This window comes from Theropithecus gelada, chromosome 7a (genome assembly GCF_003255815.1).
Source record: "Theropithecus gelada isolate Dixy chromosome 7a, Tgel_1.0, whole genome shotgun sequence".
In the NCBI taxonomy this organism is placed as follows: domain Eukaryota; kingdom Metazoa; phylum Chordata; class Mammalia; order Primates; family Cercopithecidae; genus Theropithecus; species Theropithecus gelada.
In genome coordinates, this window is record NC_037674.1 from 40,561,709 (window position 1) to 40,584,767 (window position 23,059).

The window sequence follows — 23,059 nt, forward strand, 5'->3', positions numbered from 1 at the left end:
AAAAAAAAAAAAAAAAAACCAAACTCATTCACACAGAATTTAAGCTCACGACTGCCTATAATATACACTTGAATCTAGACTCCTTGACCGCAGTCTGCCTTTTTGCAAACAATCAGGGATTATCAGGGAGTCTGCAGTAGGGAGTGCCTCTGGCTCAACACCATCTGTCATCCTTCCCAGGATGACGCAAAAGCTCTGCCCTGCTAGGGGTCACTACAGTCATCCCCTTCCCATGAGAGCATCATGTGGAGAGTTAGGACGGGTAATCTGACTGCAGAGAGGTCAAATGAAGGCAAGTGGGCAAATCCCTTAATTCCCTCATCTCCTGCCCCATCTGTCAACTCTTGTCAGTGTCTTGCTATATATAAGACTCAAAAGGTTTCTCCACTCCATGCCTAGAGCTGGTCTCCCTGCACAGCAGGAGGTGGCTCTCTATGCTGCCTTAGTGATACAGAATCAGGCAAGTCCCACTGTAACCAGTAAATTATCTGCCCCATCAGTCAGTTCTTACAGGGGACCTCTGAGGTACAAGTGGGTTATAGGAGACACAGGAAAGTTCAGCAAGTTTTGGCATTCTCAGATTTATTATTCACATTTTCAGGTATCATCTGAATTTTGAGCTATCTCCGGGGAAGGGGCACAGTTCTATTGAGACTGTCTGTCCACTTAGCAGGTATAAGGCACCCTTCTCTCCATCTTCTGCCCAGCATCTGCATCCTAATAGGTATTTTCTACTCAGCCCTGCACTTGCTTCTAGGATACTTTAAGAGTTTGAGGATTTGGGGAACACATCTTTTTTTTTTTTTTTTTTTTGAGGTGGAGTCTCGCTGTGTCACCCAGGTTGGAGTACAGTGGCGCGATCTCGGCTCACTGCAAGCTCCGCCTCCTGGGTTCACGCCATTCTCCTGCCTCAGCCTCCTGAGTAGCTGGGACTACAGGTGCCCGCTACCACGCCTGGCTAATTTTTTGTATTTTTAGTAGAGACGGGGTTTCATCGTGTTCACCAGGATGGTCTCCATTTCCTGACCTTGTGATCTGCCCACCTCGGCCTCCCAAAGTGCTGGGATTACAGGCGTGAGCCACCGTGCCTGGTCCTTTTTTTTTTTTTTTACTGTGACTCATGGTATACTTTTATTTCCTAGCATACATATATGTAAACTGAATAATGACTCTTACCCTTACTATATGACACATATTTTCTATTATTTCAACTAAATGTGTCACAGAACGCTTTTGAAGAAAAATCTTAATTCATAATCTCACAACCATGTCTTTCAAAGCACTCAGCATATTTTTTATGACTATTGGGTTAGTATCTACCTTCCTGATTGCCTGTATTCTGTATGAGGTTAGGAAGTATTTGGTATTTTGGTTAGCTTTAATAGGCACTTAAACATTTGGAATGAAATATATAAATTGGCTGATAAGTACTTTTCCTTGTAGCACTTATCACAATTGTATCTAATGACTCTGTTATAATCATTAAGCTTCTTCACTCTAAACTCCAGGAGGTCAGGAATCCTGTCTGTTCACCCCTTCATACATCCCTAGCACCTAACCACAGTAACTGGAAAATGGTAAATAAAAAATGATTTCCCAAAGAACATAATTTAAATCCTGGTATCCAGACTGTGGCCAGCATGAATTAACAAAGCTGAGGAAAGTGTCCACTGTTCTACACAGTTATGCACTCTAACACCACTTGCCTCAGAGACCTTAATCTTTGCTTTAGAGGCTATGAAAAACCAAATTTATTCCAAAAGGCAAATGAACTCTGCCATGGAAACATACTCTTCATGTGTGGCCCAGAAACGGCAAGCCAGGAACTACTCTGTGGATTCACAAAAAGGTAAACAACTCATCATCCGGAAATAGCTTATAGGTTCTAAACATTAAAAAAAAATGTGGGACAAATAGGTGGCAAAAAACAAATTTAGTTGATAATGTCTCATTTAATCACTATTCCATAAATCACTACTATTTCAGAGCGTTCACATTCCTTTCATATATTGCATATTATACTTATTTAAATGGAATAAGATATACTTTGTACTTACCTTGTAAAATCCAGGAGAGGTTCCCTGCAGACAAAGCATGTGTAAGTGAATAGCTACAACAGATGGTATAAGCCTAAGCTTCTTGTTACAAATGTCACATGGGCATAGGAGCATGAATGGTTTTAGGGTGATTAAGTTGGTTGGCTTGTAGAAGCAAATTCTTTGACATCATAAACTCAGCCACTTGGGCTAAATACCCTTAGTATTTAAGAACTAATCTCTTTCTCTCATAGCTTTCTAATCTTCTCTGTATTTACCGAATTTATTAAAAACAAATGCTTTTGTACAGTTTTTCTTTTAAAAAGTATTCCAGTTAGTAATTGAAGAATAACAGAATTAAACTACCACTATTTTTGACTCCCCTCCCCATCAATGAATGAATCTAGCTCTTATCAGTGGCCGCTAACATCACAAAAAAAGCCAAGACATTAGTGCCTCCTGACTGGAAGTACACATCATGTCTGTGAAGTATTCCTGCCAGAAAATTCCAATCTAAATGTGATCAAGCCTCTAGATCAGCACTATCCAATTGAAACATGTGATCCACATATGTAATTGCACATCTCAACTCAAATAGATCATTTCAAGTGCTCAATAGCTGAATGTGGCTACTATATTGGACAGTACAGCTCTGTTTAACTACTAAATTACAGTATATACAAGAACAGAGGGACAAAGCATCACAAGGTTGCAAACAACAGTGTATGGATTCTATTTAGATCCTAATTTGAACAAAATGTAAAACACATTTATGAGAGGGCAACTTGAACAATGTCTGGATGTTTGTGATATTAAGGAGTTATTATTCATTTATTTAGATGTGATAATGGTCCTATGGTTAGATTTTTTTTTAAATCGCTTAAAGCTACATAATGAAACATTTACGGATGACGTAACTTGATGCCTGAGATTGGCTCCAAAATAATCCAGGGTGAGTGGAGGATGCACAGATGAAACAAGATTGGCCATGAGCTGATAATGACTTGAAGCTGGATGATGGGTACATGGAAAAAAATCATTGCACTATTTTTATTTTTTAATGTATTTGAAATTTTCCCAAGTAAAAAAAAAAAAAAAAAAAGACTGTGGGATAAGATTACAGTAACACTGCTCATATTCTTGAAAGTACAGTTCATTAAAGACACTACCATGAGTCTCTCTAAACCTGAAACAACCAGTGACTGCTGCTACCACCACTACACAGGTAATAAACCAGGAAAATCTTACAAATAAATACCAAACAACTTTTTTTTTTTTTTTTTTTTTCTGAGACGGAGTCTTGCTCTGCTGCCCAGGCTGGAGTGCGGTGGCCGGATCTCAGCTCACTGCAAGCTCCGCCTCCCGGGTTCACGCCATTCTCCTGCCTCAGCCTCCTGAGTAGCTGGGACTACAGGCGCCCGCCACCGCGCCCGGCTAGTTTTTTGTATTTTTTAGTAGAGACGGGGTTTCACCGTGTTAGCCAGGATGGTCTCGATCTCCTGACCTCGTGATCCGCCCGTCTCGGCCTCCCAAAGTGCTGGGATTACAGGCTTGAGCCACCGCGCCCGGCCCAACTTTTTTTTTTTAATATTGTTTTGAGACAGAGTCTCGCTCTGTTGCCCAGGCTGGAGTACAATGGTGTGATCTCGGCTCACTGCAACCTCCGCCTCCTGGCTTCAAGTGGTTCTCCTGCCTCAACCTCCCAAGTAGCTGGGATTACAGGCGCCTGCCATCATGCCTGGCTAATTTTTGTATTTTTAGTAGAGATGGGATTTCACCATGTTGGCCAGGCAGGTCTTCAACTCCCGACCTCAGGTGATCCACCTGCCTCGGCCTCCCAAAGTGCTGGGATTACAGGTGTGAGTCACCACACCCGGCCTGCTCACTCTATTAAAACCTTGCAAGGGCCAAAAGGAAAAGGGATTTTTTTTTTCTCCATCTGTGGCTAAATGCCACCTTCTTGGGTTCTGCTGCCTGAGTTTTCCTGAGTCCCTGTAGCACATTCCCTGCCCTCACAGCAGATGTCTTAGTGGCAAGGCTGTCCAGACACCAAACACACATTGTACAATTCACCTTATTTCTACTCTTCCTGCATCTCATCAGAGAGCAAATGGTGGAGATATCTAACAAAAAGGCACACAGGATTGTGGAGTTCTATGAGGGTAATCATATCAGATTTTAGGATTTATAAACGTAGACATAAATTTTGGAGACATGTGGCTCTCATTCCCTATCTGTTAACTCTATATAATGTATAAATTAATGCAAATTAAACAACAGAAAAGGGACAAAGGCATTAGTGTCTCGCACCCAAAAGCTTCCAACTACAGTACATTAACATTATTTCCAAAATTGACGGTATCTTTACCAATCCAGACGTGGATTTTACAGATAAAGTTTGACGTTTAAGATTCACATTCCTGTAACAAATGCCTGCTTAATAAATTTGAATTTTTGAATGAAAACACGTTTCATCAATGTGAAAGTGTGTGCTAAGTGATTTGGAAGGCAACAAATTGGCAGCAAAGGCACAAACTAAAAAATAAAATGATTTTTATTTAGTTTTTTGGAAATATAACAAAATAATTGGCAAAAACTAAATCAAAACAGAACCAAAAAAATGACACATTATATGAGTGATCATCTCCAAGCACAACAGCATTTATTAATGAATATAAAAAATATATTTCATTATTTGTATTTGCTTTTCCCCCAGATTTGACTACATGGATAGTTTTAGAAGCTTGAGTTCCTAAGATAATTCCACAGCTACACTGGCTCCTACAGTGTGACTGGGTGAGGTTAAGGAAATATCCTTGGGGATTCTGAACAACTAGACCCTTAGAAACTTAAAAATAACAGGTGCTTTCATTAGGATCCTTCTAACATGGAAAAAATACAGCCATTGTCCATTAAAACACAATCCAATTTGGGTACTCTTCAGGTTTTCTAAGTACCCCACCTGAATAGTAAGACTAGGCCACCATATTTTCTGGCAACCCAGCCTACAGTCACTGCCATCTTCCTAATTAGCAGCCTCCCAAGCTGCACCAAAACTGGGATTAACAAAACTGAAGATAACATGTTTTTGACCTTTCTTCCTAGAAGTAACACGTTTTTGACCTTTCTTCCTAGAAGTCAAAGGGCTCTTCAGGTAGGAAAGGTCAGGAGGTTTTGCATCAAGCTTGCCTTCACACTCACTATTAGTGGAAGGGCTGTGAAATCTACCCATTGCACACCTGTATTCAGGGTTTGAGTGTACTTACCCTTCAACACACAAGGAAGTTAGAGTAAATTAGTCACTCTGGACCAAGCCGCTCAAAACAGAGGCAAATTTGGTGAACCCAGGTCATTCACTGCCTGTGGTAAAAACCTCAGTTCACCTAAGTCCTTTCTTGAAGAACCACATTAATCTGATTTAAGAGGCACCTCTGGCCAGCACAGAGCACAGAAGGAAAGCGTAACTTCAGGGTAGGGGAATGCCACATGGAATTCAGAAGTTGCAGTTTAGTCTACAGCAAAAGATGGCACCATCGCTAATATTTAGAGCTGGAAAGAGCGTTGGCTGTACCACACTCCTGGAGCATCCTTACTAATGCAGCTTGACAGCAGTTGCCCAGATGTCGTTGCTGGGGAGCGGGGGAAGGACCCATCCTTGGGGAACGAAGTTGCCTTTGGGATGATCGGATGGCACCAGGTACTGATCCCAATCATGCCTTAATAAGAACATTATAGAACAACTATTTATTTCTGTTTTATTTCAAATAAGATGTTCAGCAACTACATATTCTAAGACTTAGCTTTCAAATGACTGATATACTAACCTATTACAGAACTTGATTTCTAGGAATCAAGAAAATGACTACATTTCTTAAATGTACACATAAAAGGAGAAAAAACTCTGAAGAACTTATAGCCTTATGGACAACCTAATAATAAAGTCAATCCTCATTATTTACAGATTCTGTATTTGCATATGTGCCTACTAACTAAAATTTATTTGTAGCCCCCAAATCATCACTTGTAGCTCTTTCATGGATAATCGTAGACACACAGAGTGGCAAAAAAATCTGAGTCATGAAAATGAACTGTTCCCAGCTGAGATCAAAGAAGGCAATAATTACTCTGCCTTCTTGTTTTCAGCGCATACTATTAATACAAATGGGTTCTTTTCTCTATTTAGTGCCACATTTTCCATATTTTTGCGCTTTTTACTGACGACTTTACTGTTTAAAATGGCCCTAAGTGTAGTGTTCCTAACGGCAAGAAGGCTGTGATGTGCTTTGTGGAGAAAGTGTGTTAGGCAAGCTTCATTTAGGCATGAGGTCGAGTACTATTAGTCGTGAGTTCAATGTTAGTAAATCAACAACATATATTAAATAAGGTGTCTTTAACACAAACACACATACAACAAGGTATTCATCAGCTGACAAAAACATTGTGACCAGAGGCTGCCAGGAATCTACCTAACCCTGTGTTTCCGTTAGGAGTGATGTTCAGTATTCTGAAATCAGTGTTTGCAGTGACTTTAGAGAATATAGCTGTCATGAAAAATGAGAATCAACTGCACTTATGTTTAAAAGCTAAAACTTGTATATTAGCAAAAAATAAACTTTTCCTAGAACATAAACTTGATATGCTAAAGAGCATTCTTTCATGAGAATCACAAACAGCTGAGGTTTTAGAAGGGACATCTGAGATCACTTAGTTCAGTGATTTTCAAATCACACTTTGAAAACCCCTAGGCCCCAAGCAAATGTTTATGGGAGTCTAGAAACAACAAAGTGCTTCTAGGCAACAACAGATTTATACTGCCTCGGGAACCCATTCATTCCATTTATCTTACATAGTGTTTCCTCAAAGACTGCATTTTGGAAGAGTGCTTCTGCTCAAGTTTGAAGTCCACAGTCTAGTCCACTGTCTTCATTTTATAGGTGAGGAAAGGGAGACCCAGAGAGCTGAAAACTCTGCCTAGCTCCTTAAGAACTGCAGATTCAGATGTGCCTCCTTGTTCCCAAGTTTCTGGGCTTTGACCTGTAAGAGCTCAGAAGTCAGCATGGGTCTTAAACCGTCTCCACAGGCAAGTACATAGTGGAGGGTTTCTTTTTCCTGGGTCTGGTTAGCACCCGAAGATAATTTGGAAAAGGAAACCAATGCTTTAAATCAATGTAACAGCTATAATATCTATAACATGAGATAATACAGCAAGTCACAACCTGAGTTTGTTTCTTCACCTATAAAAATAGGGACATCAACTTCTCAAGGATTAATGAGGACTAAACAACATGTATGCAACATCCTTGAATATGGAAACATTATAAACCCATAATTTTTTTTAAGTTCCCTATGGAACTTAAAAAAAAGACAGTAATAAACCTAAACAATGTAAGCACTTCTTCAAGTGCTTCTTGCTACCTAAGGGAAAGACAACATGGAGAGCCTGCCCCTCTGACCTGATCTGGATGAGCGCTGGTAGGGAGTGCTCAGCTTGGAGGTAATATTGTCGGAAAGGCTCCAAGAGGTGAGCAAGTGGGAACTCGTCTGAAAGAGAAAAGCACAATACCATGTTATCATGCTTGATATCCACAATGTATTTCTCAAGGCAAGGTGACTGAGCCTATGATTATGACAGAATGAGCAAATGTGTTTATCTGTATCCATGAGTTCTATGACATAGAATTGCAAATCTGGAAGGTGTCATTTGCTGCCTACTACCTCTTAGCTTGAGTTCACCCATGATAAGAAGAGCTGTCAATCTAGTATTTTCATTTTCTCCACTGGTTATAGAGCAACATACCTGGATCCCCAAACAACTTGGACTCAATTTCACGTTTCTGAAGTAAAATTTTCTCTTTTTCTTTTCTTTGTTTCTTTTCTAATTCTCTTTTCCTCTCTTCCTCTTGTTCTCCTTCCAGCATAACTCTGAGGGCTCTCTCTTCAGCTTCATATAGTTCAGAGCGCTTTTTAATGAGTTTTCTCAGTCGCTGAAGATGGTGCTCAAAAGTCTCATCTGCTGAGGCTGGAGGACAAACCCCTGGGCAGAAAGAACAAATTGGCATTTTATTTATTTATTTATTGAGACCAGGCCTCACTCTATCACCTAGGCTGGAGTACAAGTGGTGTGATCATAGCTCACTGCAACTTCAAACTCCTGGGCTCAAGCAATCCTCCCACCTTGGCTTCCCAAGTAGCTACAACTACAGGTGTGCACCACCATGCATGGCTTTTTCTTTTTTCTTTTTTTTTTTTTGAGACAAGGTCTCACTCTGTTGCCCAGGCTGGAGTGCAGTAGCATGATCACGACTCACTGTAGCCTCGACCTCCTGGGACCAAGAGATCTTCCCACCTCAGCCTCCCAAGTAGCTGGGACTACAGGCATGTGCCACCACATCTAGCCAATTTATTTTTATCTTTGTAGAGACAGGGTCTCCCTATGTTTCTCAAGCTGGTCTTAAACTCCTGGTCAAGCAATCCTCCTGCCTTGGCCTCCCACAGTGCTGGGATTACAGGCATGAGCCACTGTGCCTGGCCCTATCTACTAATTTGTAAAGTTTTTGTATGAGGTCTCACAAGGTCAGGAGATCGAGACCAGCCTGGCTAACACGATGAAACCCTGTCTCTACTAAAAATACAAAAAATTAGCCGGGCATGGTGGCGGGTACCTGTAGTCCCGGCTACTCGGGAGGCTGAGGCAGGAGAATGGTGTGAACGCAGAAGGAGGTAGAGCTTGCAGTGAGCAGAGATGGCACCACTGCACTCCAACCTGGGTGACAGAATGAGACTTTATCTCCCAAAAAAAAAAAAAAGTTTTGTATGAGGTCTTGCTATGTTGCCCAGGCTAATCTCCAACTCCTGGCCGCAAGCAATCTACCAGCTTGGCTTCCCAAAGTGAGCCACTGCATCCAGCCCAAATGGCCTTTTACACACTTTTTCTTATCACAAAATCTGTGTTATAATGAGCAGGTTCAAAGTCCTACCTACAGTATGTATCGATTAAAATTTGGAAATCCAATCTTTAAGGCTCAATTTGATGTTTTTGAGTATTCAATTACTCTGACCCTACCCTGACTTTCTCAACTCCTCCCTCTGGATCACACCACTTAATCTCTGATTTTATTTCTTTTCCTTTTTTTTTTTTGAGACTGAGTTTCACTCTTGTTGCCCAGACTGGAGTGCAATGGCGCATCTCAGCTCACCGCAACCTCCGCCTCCTGGGTTCAAACAATTCTCCTGCCTCAGCCTCCCGAGTAGCTGGGATTACAGGCATGTGCCACCACACCTAGTTAATTTTTGTATTTTTAGTAGAGACAGGGTTTCTCCATGTTGGTCAGGCTGGTCTCAAACTCCCGACCTCAGGTGATCCGGCCGCCTCGGCCTCCCAAAGTGCTAGGATTAAAGGCATGAGCCACCATACCTGGCCTCCACTTCGTTTATTTCTGATAGTCTTGATCCTCCACTTGAAACAGTGAGCTCACTAAAGGGAGGAACTTGTCTTAACTTCATTGTTTGTGAAATTCCCTCAGCATCACTCTGAGTGTGAATTTTGGGAGTGCACACTTTGATAAGGAGGAAGATACACTTAACCAACCACACTGACCTTGCAGTCTGCTGCTGACAGTAGGCTGACCAACTGTTCTGGTTTGCCCGCATGTAGCACTGGAAGCCCCATGTCCCAGTAAAACTGGGATGGTTATTATCCTGATTTAACTATGAGATCAGCTAACAGTATAGCCAACGTATCTAAAGCCACAGCTGGGAAAATAGTCTGGTTATTAGGTGATATCAAAGAATTATTGCTAATTTTTTTTGGTGTGACAATGGTATCATAGATGATGAGGAGTATGTATTCTATTTTTGTACATGTGAGAAATTTTTCATAAAGTTTCATAAGAAAAAAAGATTTTAACTTAATGAATACTTGAGTGGACTGCAATTCTGTACTCCCTACCATAATTTCCCTACAATACAAAAGCTGCTAGGTGAATCAATGTAGGGTGATGTGGGTGTGATCTATCCTGTCAGTCCTTGAAGATTTTAAAGGAAAATACATTACCCATGCATTTTAGCAATACCAGATACAGGGCCAGGTGTGGTGCCTCATACCTGTAAACCTAGCACTTTGGGAGACTGAGGCAAGCGGATTGCCTGAGCTCAGGAGTTCGAGACCAGCCTGACCAACATGGTGAAACCCCATATCCACTAAAAATACAAAAAAATTAGCCAGGCATGGTGGTGTATGCCTGTAGTTCCAGCTACTCAGGAGGCTAAGCCAGAAGTATCGCCTGAAACCAGGAGGTGGAGGCTGCAGTGAGCCAAGAACATGCCACTGTACTCTGGCCTGGGTGATAGAGCGAGACTCTTATCTCCAAAAAAAAAAAAAAAGAATACCAGATACAAGAAAGAAAAACAGGCCGGGCGCGGTGGCTCAAGCCTGTAATCCCAGCACTTTGGGAGGCCGAGACGGGTGGATCACAAGGTCAGGAGATCGAGACCATCCTGGCTAACCCGGTGAAACCCCGTCTCTACTAAAAAATACAAAAAACTAGCCGGGTGAGGTGGCAGGCACCTGTAATCCCAGCTACTCGGGAGGCTGAGGCAGGAGAATGGCGTAAACCCGGGAGGCGGAGCTTGCAGTGAGCTGAGATCCGGCCACTGCACTCTAGCCTGGGCGACAGAGCGAGACTCCGTCTCAACAAAAAAAAAAAAAAAAAAAAAAAAAAAAAAGAAAGAAAAACAAAAACCCCTAATCCCATTACCATAATCAACCATTTTATACTTTCCCACGTTCTCTTCAGGTCTTTTTGTCCATGTATTAGCAACTTCATATAGTTTTACGTTATATATATGTAATTTCCACTTCTCCCTGTTGATTCTGTACATTCTTCTCCAATCTTCGTAATTATTTAATGGCTGTATCCTATTTCATCAAATCAATGCACCAGAATATACTTATCAAGTTCCCTACTCCTGGACACCTAAAAGTTATTCCAAATGTCCTGTTCCATAGTGATACAATGCATATTCTTGGGCATGTTACTTTTTTCCTTTCTATGGATTTCTCTAAGAAAAATCCTTGGCCGGGCATGGTGGCTCATGCCTGTAATCCCAACACTTTGGGAGGCAGAGCCGGGTGGATCACGAGGTCAGGAGTTTGAGACCAGCCTGGCTAACATGGTGAAACCCTGTCTCTACTAAAAATACAAAAATTAGCCAGGCGTGGTGGCGGGTGCCTGTAATCCCAGCTATTCAGGAGGCTGAGACAGGAGAATTGCTTGAAACCAGGAGTCAGAGGTTGCAGTGAGCCGAGATCATGCCACGGCATTCCAGCCTGGGCAACAAGAGCAAAACTCCATCTCAAAAAAAAAAAAAGAAAAGAAAAATTCTCAAGAGTGGAAATGTTTGTGAATACTTACTTTCAAGACTAACAAAATGTGTTCTAAACTGCTTCCTAAAAAAGCTACACATTTGTTCAGTTACCTAACAATTGACACAGAGAAGATAATTAAGAGACTTCTTCAACGAATGAATGATTTTCAACAAGGTTTTTTTGTTTGTTTTGTTTTGAGACGGAGTCTCGCTCTGTCACCAGACCGGAGTGCAGTGGCGTGATCTCGCCTCACGGCAACCTCTGACTCCTGGGTTCAAGTGATTCTGCCTCAGCCTCCCAAGTAGCTGGGATTACAGGCATGTGCCACCATGCCCAACTAATTTTTGTATTTTTAGTAGACACAGGGTTTCACCATGTTGGCCAGGATAGTCTCGATCTCTTGACCTCATGATCCTCCCGCCTCGGCCTCCCAAAGTGCTGGGATTACAGGCAAGAGCCACCATGCCTGGCCCTTCAACAGGGTTTTAACAATTTATGCTGCAACTTGTGTTATACAATAGTGCCAGCTTTGAGCACTAAATCTTCAGTTTGGGCTGATAAATGGCATAAAATAATGGTTTCTCAAGGTTAGTAGTTCTGTTTCTTGTAAAGTTGTAATTTGGAGGTAGCATTCTTTCCTCCTTCAACCACTACAGCTAAGTGGTTGTGGAACTCACTCTCAAGGCTAACATTTCTCTAGATGATTTTCTCCTAACTGCTTTGCTTCAACAGGTTTCCATTCACTCATTCTCAACTACAGAAACACTACAACTCAAATTTATCTTCTAAGTTGCCAGGCGAATGTTTTTCAAGTATACACAAAATTCTTATACGCTGACAAATTTAAACTGTCACTCTGTTTTGCAATAATCTAATGGTTTTGTTTCATTTCTTTACCTTTACAGGTAGTAAATACTTTAGATTCTGTAAGCCACACAGTCTCTGTTGCAACTACTAAAATCTGTGTATGGCCAAATACACAGATACTCCATCATCCTATATTAGCCTAAAGACCTCATGAAGAGATGTGAGCTGCTAAGCCCGGGCCACTAACTCACATCTCTCTCGGCCCCTCATTGATCACTCCCTGGTCAACGTAACATATTCCCTCAGAAACGGCACTCCTGGGCAGGGAGTGGTGGCTCACACCTGTAATCCCAACACTTTGGGAGGCCAAGGTGGGTGGATTACCTGAGGTCAGGAGTTCGAGACCAGCCTGACCAACACGGTGAAACCCCATCTCTACTAAAAAAAATACAAAAATTAGCTGGGTGTGGTGGCACACGCCTGTAATCTCAGCTACTCCGGAGGCTGAGGCAGGAGAATTGCTTGAACCCGGGAGGCGGAGGTTGCAGTGAGCCGAGATTCCACCACTGCACTCCAACCGGGGCAACAAAAGTGAAACTCCGTCTCAAAAAAAAAAAAAAAAAAAGAAAGAAAGAAAAAGAAAAAGGAATAGCGCTCCTCACACAGTCTTCCTCCTGGAACCTTCTAGGTTCCCTCCACTTCTACCACTCACTGCCCTCCTAGTCCTGCAGCTCCTAGACACGAATGCCTTTGCCTCTATTCCCCTTTAGTCACATGCTTGCAGTCTTGTTCAGTCTTTGGACCTTGGCATTATCAGAAAAAACTTTTTGCTTCTTCAGTCTTAAACTTGATTATTCTCTTCTCCCACTACAACTTTCTCCCTTATAGTACTTTTAGTTCCTTCTCCCCAGAGACCCATTTGACAGCTTCATCAAAACCTCCAGACCTGATGTATCAGATTCTATCCTTCTGCTACTCCTTTGCCACAAAACTCATGGTCATCCCACAAAGCAAAACCCCAACAACCCCATGCTCTGTGCTCACCCGCCAGCTACAGTACTACTGGAAGAGGTCATTTGATTGTATGATCCATTGCCAATATATGTCAGCTGGACCCACAGCACCCCCTGCAACCATCTTCCACAAGTCTCTGGTTAGCTGTCACCCATTCTTCACGGCAGTTATTTCAAACCTTCAATGCTCTCCTAAAGCCTCACTTCTCTACTGGCGCTCAGCAAACCATTTACCCAGAGAAAAGCCAGCAGGCAGGAAATCCCTCAAATCTGTCCCTGCTTGCACTCATCTGCATCACTACCCATCTTCATCTCCTTCATTTTCATGCTTGTGTAAGATGGTTCCTTCTTCACTTAAGTTAATCCCTCCACCTGGGATGTGAATCATCCTACCTTCCATAGAGCCTTGAGCCATCAACTATTCTTCCTGCTTCTCTCTGACCCTTCCCCTTCTACTTACGCCTCTCAGTAGTTTTTAAAATGCTTAAGTTTTCCCCATGACCCGAAGATACACAACACCCCTCACCATCACCACTACCACACATATGCCAGATACAGATCTTGCTCTTTCCTTTTTTTCACAGGCTATCTTTTAATAAGTTTAATTCTCTGTTTGCTTTTCTTGTATCATATTCATTCTCTAACCTATTGTAGTCTGGCTTCTACCCCCATCACTCCACTGAAATGCCCCTAGCATAGGTCACGAATGACCAGTTGGATACTAATTCCCATGGATGTTTCTTATTTCTTGATAATAAAAACAATAATAATATGAAACACGTATATAGCATTTACTATGTGCCAGGACTGTTTTAAGTACCTTACACATATTTATTAATTTAATCCTCACAACACCCCATGGGTAGGTAGTATCATTACTCCCTTTTTGCAGACGAGGAAACCAAGGTTCAGAGAAGTTCAAGTAACCTGTCCAAGTGTATTAGTCCATTCTCACGCTGCCAATAAAGATATACTTGAAACTGGGTAATTTATAAAAGAGGTTTAATTCACTCACAGTTCCACATGGCTGGGGAGGCTTCACAACCATGGCGGAAGGTGAAGGAGGAGCAAAGTCGTATCTTACATGGTGACAGGCAAAGAGGGCGTGTGCAAGGGAACTCTCCTTTATAAATCCATCAGATCTCATGAGACTTATGATCACAAGAACAGCATGTGACCTGTCCCCATGATTCAATTACCTAACACCAGGTCCCTCCCACAACATGTGGGAATTATGGGAGCTACAATTCAAGATGAGATTTGGGTGGGGACACAGCTGAACCATATCACCAAGACTACACAATCTCTCTAAGCACTTGCCACTTTCCAGAAGGAAGCAGGGAGCCTATCTTTTCCTCCCATCTCTCTGACCTCTCTTAGTCTCTTTTTTGCTCTCCTCATCTTCTACCTTGATTTTGACATTCCTTATGATTTTGTCTTTTTGGCCCTTATCTCATGCTGTACAATCTCCTTAAGGTAGGCCGGGCGCGGTGGCTCAAGCCTGTAATCCCAGCACTTTGGGAGGCTGAGACGGGTGGATCACAAGGTCAGGAGATCGAGACCATCCTGGCTAACACGGTGAAACCCCGTCTCTACTAAAAAATACAAAAAACTAGCTGGGCGAGGTGGCGGGCGCCTGTAGTCCCAGCTACTTGGGAGGCTGAGGCAGGAGAATGGCGTGAACCCGGGAGGCGGAGCTTGCAGTGAGCTGAGATCCGGCCACTGTACTCCAGCCTGGGCGGCAGAGCGAGACTCCGTCTCAAAAAAAAAAAAAATCTCCTTAAGGTCATTTTGACTCATGGCTACATGCTAATGAACTCTTATCCAGGATGTACCACACACGCCTCAAACTCAACAGGTCCCCAACTAAACTTGTCAACCCCAAACCTGTTCCTCCTTTGTTTTCCTTCTTCATTAGAATGGTATCGGTCAGGCACAGTGGCTCACACCTGTAATCTACAACTTTGGGAGGCCAAGTGGGAGAATTGCTTGAGCCCAGGAGTTCGAGACCAGCTTGGGCAACATGGCGAAACCCTATCTCCACAAAAAATTTAAAAATTAGCCAGGTGTGGTGGTGTGCACCTGTAGTCCCTACTACTCAGGAGGCTGAGGAGGGAGGATTGCTTGTGCCTGGGAGTATAAGGCTGTAGTGAATTACGATTGCATCACTGCACTTCAGCCTAGGTGACAGTGCAAGACCCTGTCTTTTAAAAAAAAAAAAGGAAGAAAAAAGCTATCTTCACTTATTCAGTAGGTGAGGCTAGAACCTGGAAGTCATTTCTTTTCTCTTTAGTTCCTGTACTCTGAGTTCCCTAAGTTATTTATTTATACGTACATGGGTATATACACGTATACCTTTATTCATTCTCTCTCAATTCTTTGACTTGAGAATTATTCACTAATAATTGTGAATTATTGAATTATTCACTATCACTTGAATTATTCACTATCTCTCAATTCTCCTACACTGACGTCGCTCAGCTTATGCTTCCATACTATCCGTGCTCAATAGCCTTACCAGTCTCTCTGCCCTTCTCTCTCTCTCCTGGACGCTCCAAAACTTTCTCTGCTCTACTGGCACTGATCTTTGCCATCATTTCACTTAAAAACTTTCAGTGGTTCCCCACAGCTTTAAGTGTGAATGAGAACTCTAGCATGGCCCATAAGACAATTTACAACGTGGTCCTGCTTAAACATCCAGTCTCATCATTTAGCACTTAGTTGGAGGTGCACGCATCTTGAAGAGAGAAGTTAGCTGCTCATTTTCAGTACGCATGCAGCCAGCTGCTGCTTACCAAATCATTTTACACTCAAGTCAGTTAAAGCCACAAAGTCTGTTTGTTTCTATAGATCATGATTTTCCTAAAATGTCCTCCTGCTTTTGGACCAAACTGAGGAAGATTAATATTGGGAAATGCTGGTAAATTACTTGGCAGAAGTTTACTGAGCACTCACCTCATAGAGGATGGGAGGTGAGGGAATATTAAATAGCTCTCAGGTTTTGCTTTCTGGTGAAAAAGAGAGATGAGTAGACAAAGCAGATGCTAACTTCCCTCTGATTTACAAGCGCCCTGAGAGTACCACAATGGAGACATCTGTTTCCAAACAATGGAGGTCTGGATGTGAATTAGCCACTCTAAAGGCTGGTATGCAGAAGCCAATCACTTAGCTGGCAAATGAGCCTGAGTGAATACAAAATGGTCATATTCCAACACAACTTTCTTAAGGGTCTAAAAGAATCCCAGTTTTCATTTATATTTTAAACAACACAGGAGAAATCATTTGTTAAAGTGGCATTTGCTAATTTGTACACTCTCAAATACCTCTGGTGAATACCAAAGGCCTACAATCTACTAAATAAATCAGCATGTGGTCCAAAGCAGGTGCAAGTGAGAAGCAACAGGAGGTTACTTCAGTCCAGATCAGGGAAGGATGAAGGATGCTGCACGTGTATTTGGTTTTGAATAGTGAGATCCTAAAATGGCGAAGATGGGACTGAGGGCCCTCCAGATGAACAGAATGACAACAGCTAAGATCCAGACAGGCAAATGGAAAGCACAACTGGGTAACTTCTAGAAAGCCAGCATGATTGGAACAAATTTCTGTGGAGAAGCTTGAACTGCCTGGCTATAGTGTCTGGTGCTTCCTCCAGAGGCAAGAAGAGACCAGTTACATGCAGGGAAGGTGGGAAAATCCACACAGTCTGCAATCCCTGCCCTGTCCAATCATTCATACCTCTTCAACTAGAAATAATTCAGATTTAAAATGTATCTGAAGAAGCATGCCAAGTTTTCAACACTTTCTGGAGCACCCAGTAAGGGTGAAAAGCTTTCGCTTTGGCACAAGGCAAAGTTGACTAGCCATGACAAGCCCACTAGGAAGAGTGTGGCCAGAAATGCCCGGGGTAGGAATGATAAGTCAACAGGAAGACAGTGCAGTGGGTTCCCACACTTGCCTCTCTTTTCAACCTGGGCTACCAAAAGCTAAACATCTTCTGAGGCTTCCTCCTTCAGAAGTTATGACTTACTGCTGACAAACCCAGCTACCCTACAAGGTGAAAATCATGAAGTTTCAAGTATTTTTCCCCTCAATAATATTTGGGGTGGGAGGCACTAAAGAAGGGGAAGGGAACAAGGAAAAAAATGCAAAGTCACAGTTACCTTTCCTTGCTGCAGCCTCTTTCCTCAATTTCCTCAATTTCTCCAAAGCCCGAAGAATGTCCACCATTCTTTTGGTATCTGCTTGTTTTTTCCTCACTTCAGATAGTACGCCATCAGCGGCTGCTTTGAGTTCCTGCTCCTGGAGGAGAAACAAAGCCCATGAGATCTTGTATTAGGAACAAACTTAGAGCAGAGAATAGGTGCCCAGTGGTTAGATTTTAAAGGATCAGACAGTTTCCAGGTTAAGAGAGACTCTACTGAATCTATATCCCAATTTCCTAGGCCTTGCACAACTCCTCTCTAGCTAAGAGGTTATCCCCCTCCACTGACGGTACAACCTTCATCTTAAAGAGGAACCTCTCCTCTCTGTATCTTCCACATAGCACTGGTTTTGTTTCTTCCTCAGTGTTTCTCAAAGTGCAGTGCAGGGAGCAGGTGTCCAACTTACCTTGTTAAGCTTAGACTCTTGTTAAAAATGCAGACTCCCTAGACTTGAAGATTCAGATTCCCAGGGAGGATAAGGAATGTGGCTGGAAAGGCTGAGACCTCTACAAAGGTCTCTTAGTGACAACCTATGTTTGTGCTCCACTGCTCTGAAGTCCTAGGAATCTCTTCCACGTGACAGCTTTTCAAATATCAAAGATTGCTATCCTACTCTTGACTTAGTTCACATACAGACTAAACAACCCCAGTTCCTCAAGCCACTCCTCATTAAGACTCTGTCTCCAACATCCTCATCATGGAAGCTGGGCATAATAACTTGTGTCCCTAGCTATTCCTACTCAGGAGGCTAAGGCGAGAGGATCACTTTGAGACCAGGAGTTCAAAGCTACAGGCTATGACAAACCTACTGCACTCCAGCCTGGGCAACAGAGTGAAACTTGGTATTTTTTTTGAGACAGGGTCTCATTCTGTTGCCCAGGCTGGAGTGCAATAGTGTCATTACAGCATCACCATGCCCAGTTAATTGTTGTTTTTTGTAGAGACGAGGTTTCTCCATTTTGCCCAGGCTGGTCTGGAACTCCTGGGCTCAAGTAATCTGCCTGCCTCAGCCTCCCAAAATGCTAGGATTATAGGCGTGAGCCACCGCACCCGCCCCCAACCCTTTTTTTTTTTTTTTTGAGATGGAGTCTGTCGTCCAGGTTGGAGTGTAATGGCGCGATCTCGGCTCACTGCAACCTCTGCCTCCTGGGTTCAAGCGATTCCCTGCCTCAGCCTCCCAAGTAGCTAGGATTACAGGCACCCGCCACCATACCCGGCTAATTTTTTGTATTTTTAGTATAGACAGGGTTTCACCATGTTGGCCAGGCTCGTCTCCAACTCCTGACCTCAGGTGATCCATCCACCTTGGCCTCCCAAAGTGCTGGGATTACAGGCGTGAGCCACCGTGCCCGGCCCTAACCCTGTCTCTTTAAAAAAATAAAATAAATAAAATAAAAAATCCCCACTGTGGGTGGTGGAGAGAATCCTCCTGCCTAAAGTGCTCTCCCCCATCTGTCAAATAAGTGCCTGTAATTCCACCACTACAGCCAACACCAAGCTGTTTCACTTCTCTGTTTGGATTACTCTGTTTCCTGGAACTGCATCTATTACCTTCACCTGGTTGATTTTTCCTTTAAGACTCAGCTTATAGCCAGGAGTGGTGGGTGTGCGCCTGTAATCCCAGCTACTCAGGAGGCTGAGGCAGGATAATCACTTGAACCTGGGAGGCGGAGATTGCAGTAAGCCGAGACCACACTACTGCACTCCAGTCCGGGCAACAGTGCGAGACTCTGTCTCAAAAAAAAAAAAGAGGCCGGGCGCGGTGGCTTAAGCCTGTAATCCCAGGACTTTGGGAGGCCGAGACAGGCGGATCACGAGGTCAGGAGATCCAGACCATCCTGGCTAACACAGTGAAACCCCGTCTCTACTAAAAAATACAAAAAACTAGCCGGGCGAGGTGGTGGGTGCCTGTTGTCCCAGCTACTCGGGAGGCTGAGGCAGGAGAATCACTTGAACCCGGGAGGCGGAGCTTGCAGTGAGCTGACATCCAGCCACTGCACTCCAGCCTGGGCGACAGAGTGAGACTCCGTCTCAAAAAAAAAAAAAGACTCAGCTTAGTGTCATTACATCATTTGGGAAGCATTCCCTCAGTAAATTACATGTCCTTTCTTGGGCTTTTACAGCACCTACAGTTGAATTCCTAACACACACCACGCTATACTGACATGATCTCCCGCAGATCTCTAAGCCAGGGGTCAACAAACCCCAGGTCAAGGATGGAAACCAGTCCATGGCCTGTTAGGAACCAGACCACACAGCAAAAGATGAGGCAGGTGAGCAAGTGAAGTTTCATCTCTATTTACAGCCACTTCCCATTGCTTGTATTACCGCCTGAGCTCCGCCTCCTGTCAGATCAGCAACGGGAGCATAAGATGCTCATAGCAGCACAAAAAAGTGAACTGCGCATGGGAGGGATCTAGGTTGTGGGCTCCTTATGGAGAATCTAAAGCCTGATGATCTGTCACTGCCTCCTATCACTCCCAGATGTGACTGTCTAGTTGCAGGAAAACAAGCTCAGGGCTCCCACTGTTTCTACATTATGGTGAGTTGTATAATTATTTCATTATGTATTACAATGTAATAATAATAGAAATAATGAGGAGGAGGGAAGGGAAACCCAGAGGCACTCAAAGGTAATGAAAATGCCTTAGACTGCCGGGTGCAGTGGCTCATGCCTATAATCCCAGCACTCTGGGAGGCAGAGGCAGGTGGATCACCTGAGGTCAGGAGTTCAAGACCAGTCTGACCAACATGGAGAAACCCTGTCTCTACTAAAAATATACAATTAGCTGGGGTGTAGTGGCGCATGCCTGTAAGTCTAGCTACTCAGGAGGCTGAAGCAGGAGAATCGCTTGAACATGGGAGGTGGAGGTTGTGGTGAGCCTAGATTGTGCCATTGCACTCCAGCCTGGGCAACGAGAGCAAAACTCTGTCTCAAAAAAATAAAAAAAGAAAAAATTTTAAAAAAGAAAATGCCTTAGAGAACTATCTGAACAATTTTCAGTTTTACCCTGGCCCTAAAGAGGCTGAGATCAACACGCTTTGGAATTAGACAACTTGGGATCAAATATGGGAAACTGCCACAAACTGGTTGTGTGACCGTTGGCAAGTTAACCTCTCTATGCCTCAACTTCCTAACCTGTAAAATTAGCATAATACTTCCTACTTCTCAAGGCTGTTATAAAGATTCAAGATCTGGTATATGTAACGACCTTAGCACAGCTCTTAGTATATATAGTAAATGCTCCAAAACACTATTGCTGAACCTGGGGATACATGGTTTGAAACTTGTAAACAAAGGAATCCTCGGGGAATCACTATTGCCCCATCAGCTAATTAGAGTATATATATATTCCTTGAGGTAGGGTCCCAAAGCTCTGTTTTTATTTATTTTTTTGAGACAGTCTTGCTCTGTCGCCCAGGCTGGAGTGCAGTGGTGTGATCTCAGCTTACTGCAATCTCCACCTCACGAGTTCAAGCGATTCTCCTGTCTCGGCCTCCCGAGTAGCTGGGATTTCAGGCGCCCGCTACCAGGCATGGCTAATTTTTATATTTTTAGTAGAGACGGGGTTTCACCATCTTGGCCAGGCTGGCCTTGAACTCCTGACCTCGTGATCCACCCGCCTCAGCCTCCCAAAGTGCTGGGATTACAGGCGTGGGCCACCGCGCCCGGCCTATATTTTGTATTCTTAAAATCACCTAGGGCAGCACAAGACACAAGGAACTAGACACTTACTGGTTTTGAAAGTAAGTGGACAATGTTGGAGCAGGATAGAGGAGACCCGTCATTCGTGCAATGCCACTGTGTAATCCTATACTTTGTGTTTACAGGACTTTACAGTGCACCTGAACTTTTGTGTACATCATTAACACAAAATTAACATGGTGGTATGAGGTGGGAAGGTTAGCTGTCGCTTCATTCTGCGCGTAAGGACAGAGCCTTAGCCCTGAGAAATGGAAGTTTTTTTTTTTTTTTTTTTTTTTTTTTTTTTTTTTTTTTTTTTGAGACGGAGTTTCGCTCTGTCGCCCAGGCTGGAGTGCAGTGGCCGGATCTCAGCTCACTACAAGCTCCGCCTCCCGGGTTCACGCCATTCTCCTGCCTCAGCCTCCCGAGTAGCTGGGACTACAGGCGCCTGCCACCTCGCCCGGCTAGTTTTTTGTACTTTTTTAGTAGAGACGGGGTTTCACCATATTAACCAGGATGGTCTCGATCTCCTGACCTCGTGATCCGCCCGTCTCGGCCTCCCAAAGTGCTGGGATTACAGGCTTGAGCCACCGCGCCCGGCCGAGAAATGGAAGTTTAAAGCCTCCTGGTGCTCCAGGTTCCAACCACCACCACTCCCACCACCACTACCACCCCCATGCGCGGCCGCTGCTCTCACCCGCTTCTTCTCCTCCACCTCCTGCACACACTTCACCCTCCAGCGGTCAATCTCCTGCTCGCGTTCCACTGCCCGCGCGGCCTCTGCCTCCCGCTCGGCCTCGCGTTCCCGGGCCCTCTCGCGAAGCCGCAGCCGGCGGCGCCGGACCCTCTCCAGCCTCCTCCGCGCCTCGCCCACATAGGCAGCCTGGCTCAACGGCTGTAGCCGCTCGGCCAGTTCCGCGCGCAGCGGCCCCGCCTGGGAATACAACAAGGCCCAGGCCGCGCCGTCAGCTTCGGCCTCGCGCAGGGCCTGGCTCAGGCCGCGCAGCCGTCGCACCAGGCGCAGAGCCCCGCGCAATCGCGCTCGCACTTCGCCAAGGCTGGGCCCAGCGTGCGTGCGCTGGGGCACCGGACAGCCCGCCCGCCGCGGGGTCCCGAACACCGCCTCCAGCCACTGCCGGTCGCGCAGGCGCTGGAGGGCCGCATCCCCGAGCACGTCGGCCGGCGGCGGCGGCGCCTCAGGCCAGCGCGAGCTCCAAGGCGGCCCCGGGCCGGGAGGCGGCGGCCGCGGTCGCTCGCCGGCGTCGGTCCCCGGGAAGGGCCGGCACTGGGGCGGCGGAGGAGGCAGCGGCGGTGGTGGCACCGGGTAGAAGGCGCCAGCGCCGCCGCCGCCGCCGCGGGAGGCTTCCGCGGAGGCTCGGGGCTGCAGAGCCAGCGGAGGCTGAAGGAAGGGGGCGGAGGTCCCCGGAAAAGGGCCGGGCCGCTGGGGGAGAGGAGGCGGGAAAGCCGGGGAGGGCAGCGGCGGTGGCGGACAGCCGAAAGGAGCAGGAGGCGGCGGCTGCGGGGGCGGTGGGCCTGGGCGACCCTGGCCGAAAAAGGGTGGCAGAGCCATGTTTTCGACGGAGATGCTTTGAGAAGTGATAGGAATCTGAGTGGTTCCTCATGAGAACCTTCCGGCGGAAGTGACGTTGTTACGACGCGCGGCGTCTGTAGACTTGTCCCTCCGGAAGGCTTCTTGCGTAAGTGGGCAGTGGTTAAACATTCGGTCGTTCAGTTCATAAATACTGTTCTTACTGAGGATCGTAGGTGCAGAGCTACCCGCTGCACATACAGTGAGACTGAGAGATACAGATCTTCTCTTCATGGAACTACCTGCCTAGTATAACATACTAATCAATCATGGTGAGTATCTTCGAGAAGTTGGAGGTTATCCTGAGGAACTGCAGCTGCAGCTGAGATCTGGAAGATAAATAGTTAAATAGAAAAAGAGA

General features: G+C 44.7%; 2 protein-coding genes across 2 annotated transcripts in view; both read right to left on the reverse strand.

Moving 5' to 3' along the window:
• The window catches only part of UBAP1L (ubiquitin associated protein 1 like), a 19,550-nt gene extending 17,446 nt beyond the window's left edge, over nt 1-2,104 (reverse strand). The window contains exon 1 of the mRNA XM_025390715.1: nt 2,058-2,104. The gene's annotated coding sequence lies outside the window, so the exon portion shown is untranslated. The remainder of the gene's footprint in view (nt 1-2,057) is intronic.
• A 2,527-nt stretch (nt 2,105-4,631) lies between these two features.
• Nucleotides 4,632-22,830, reverse strand: PDCD7 (programmed cell death 7). Its single transcript, XM_025390713.1, has 5 exons — nt 21,808-22,830; nt 17,384-17,522; nt 7,834-8,070; nt 7,490-7,577; nt 4,632-5,752 (listed from the first exon to the last, which is right to left on the reverse strand). The coding sequence occupies exons 1-5, from the start codon at nt 22,678-22,680 to the stop codon at nt 5,629-5,631; spliced, it is 1,461 nt and encodes a 486-aa protein (XP_025246498.1). The 5' UTR covers nt 22,681-22,830; the 3' UTR covers nt 4,632-5,628.
• Between the last annotated feature and the right edge of the window lie 229 nt (nt 22,831-23,059).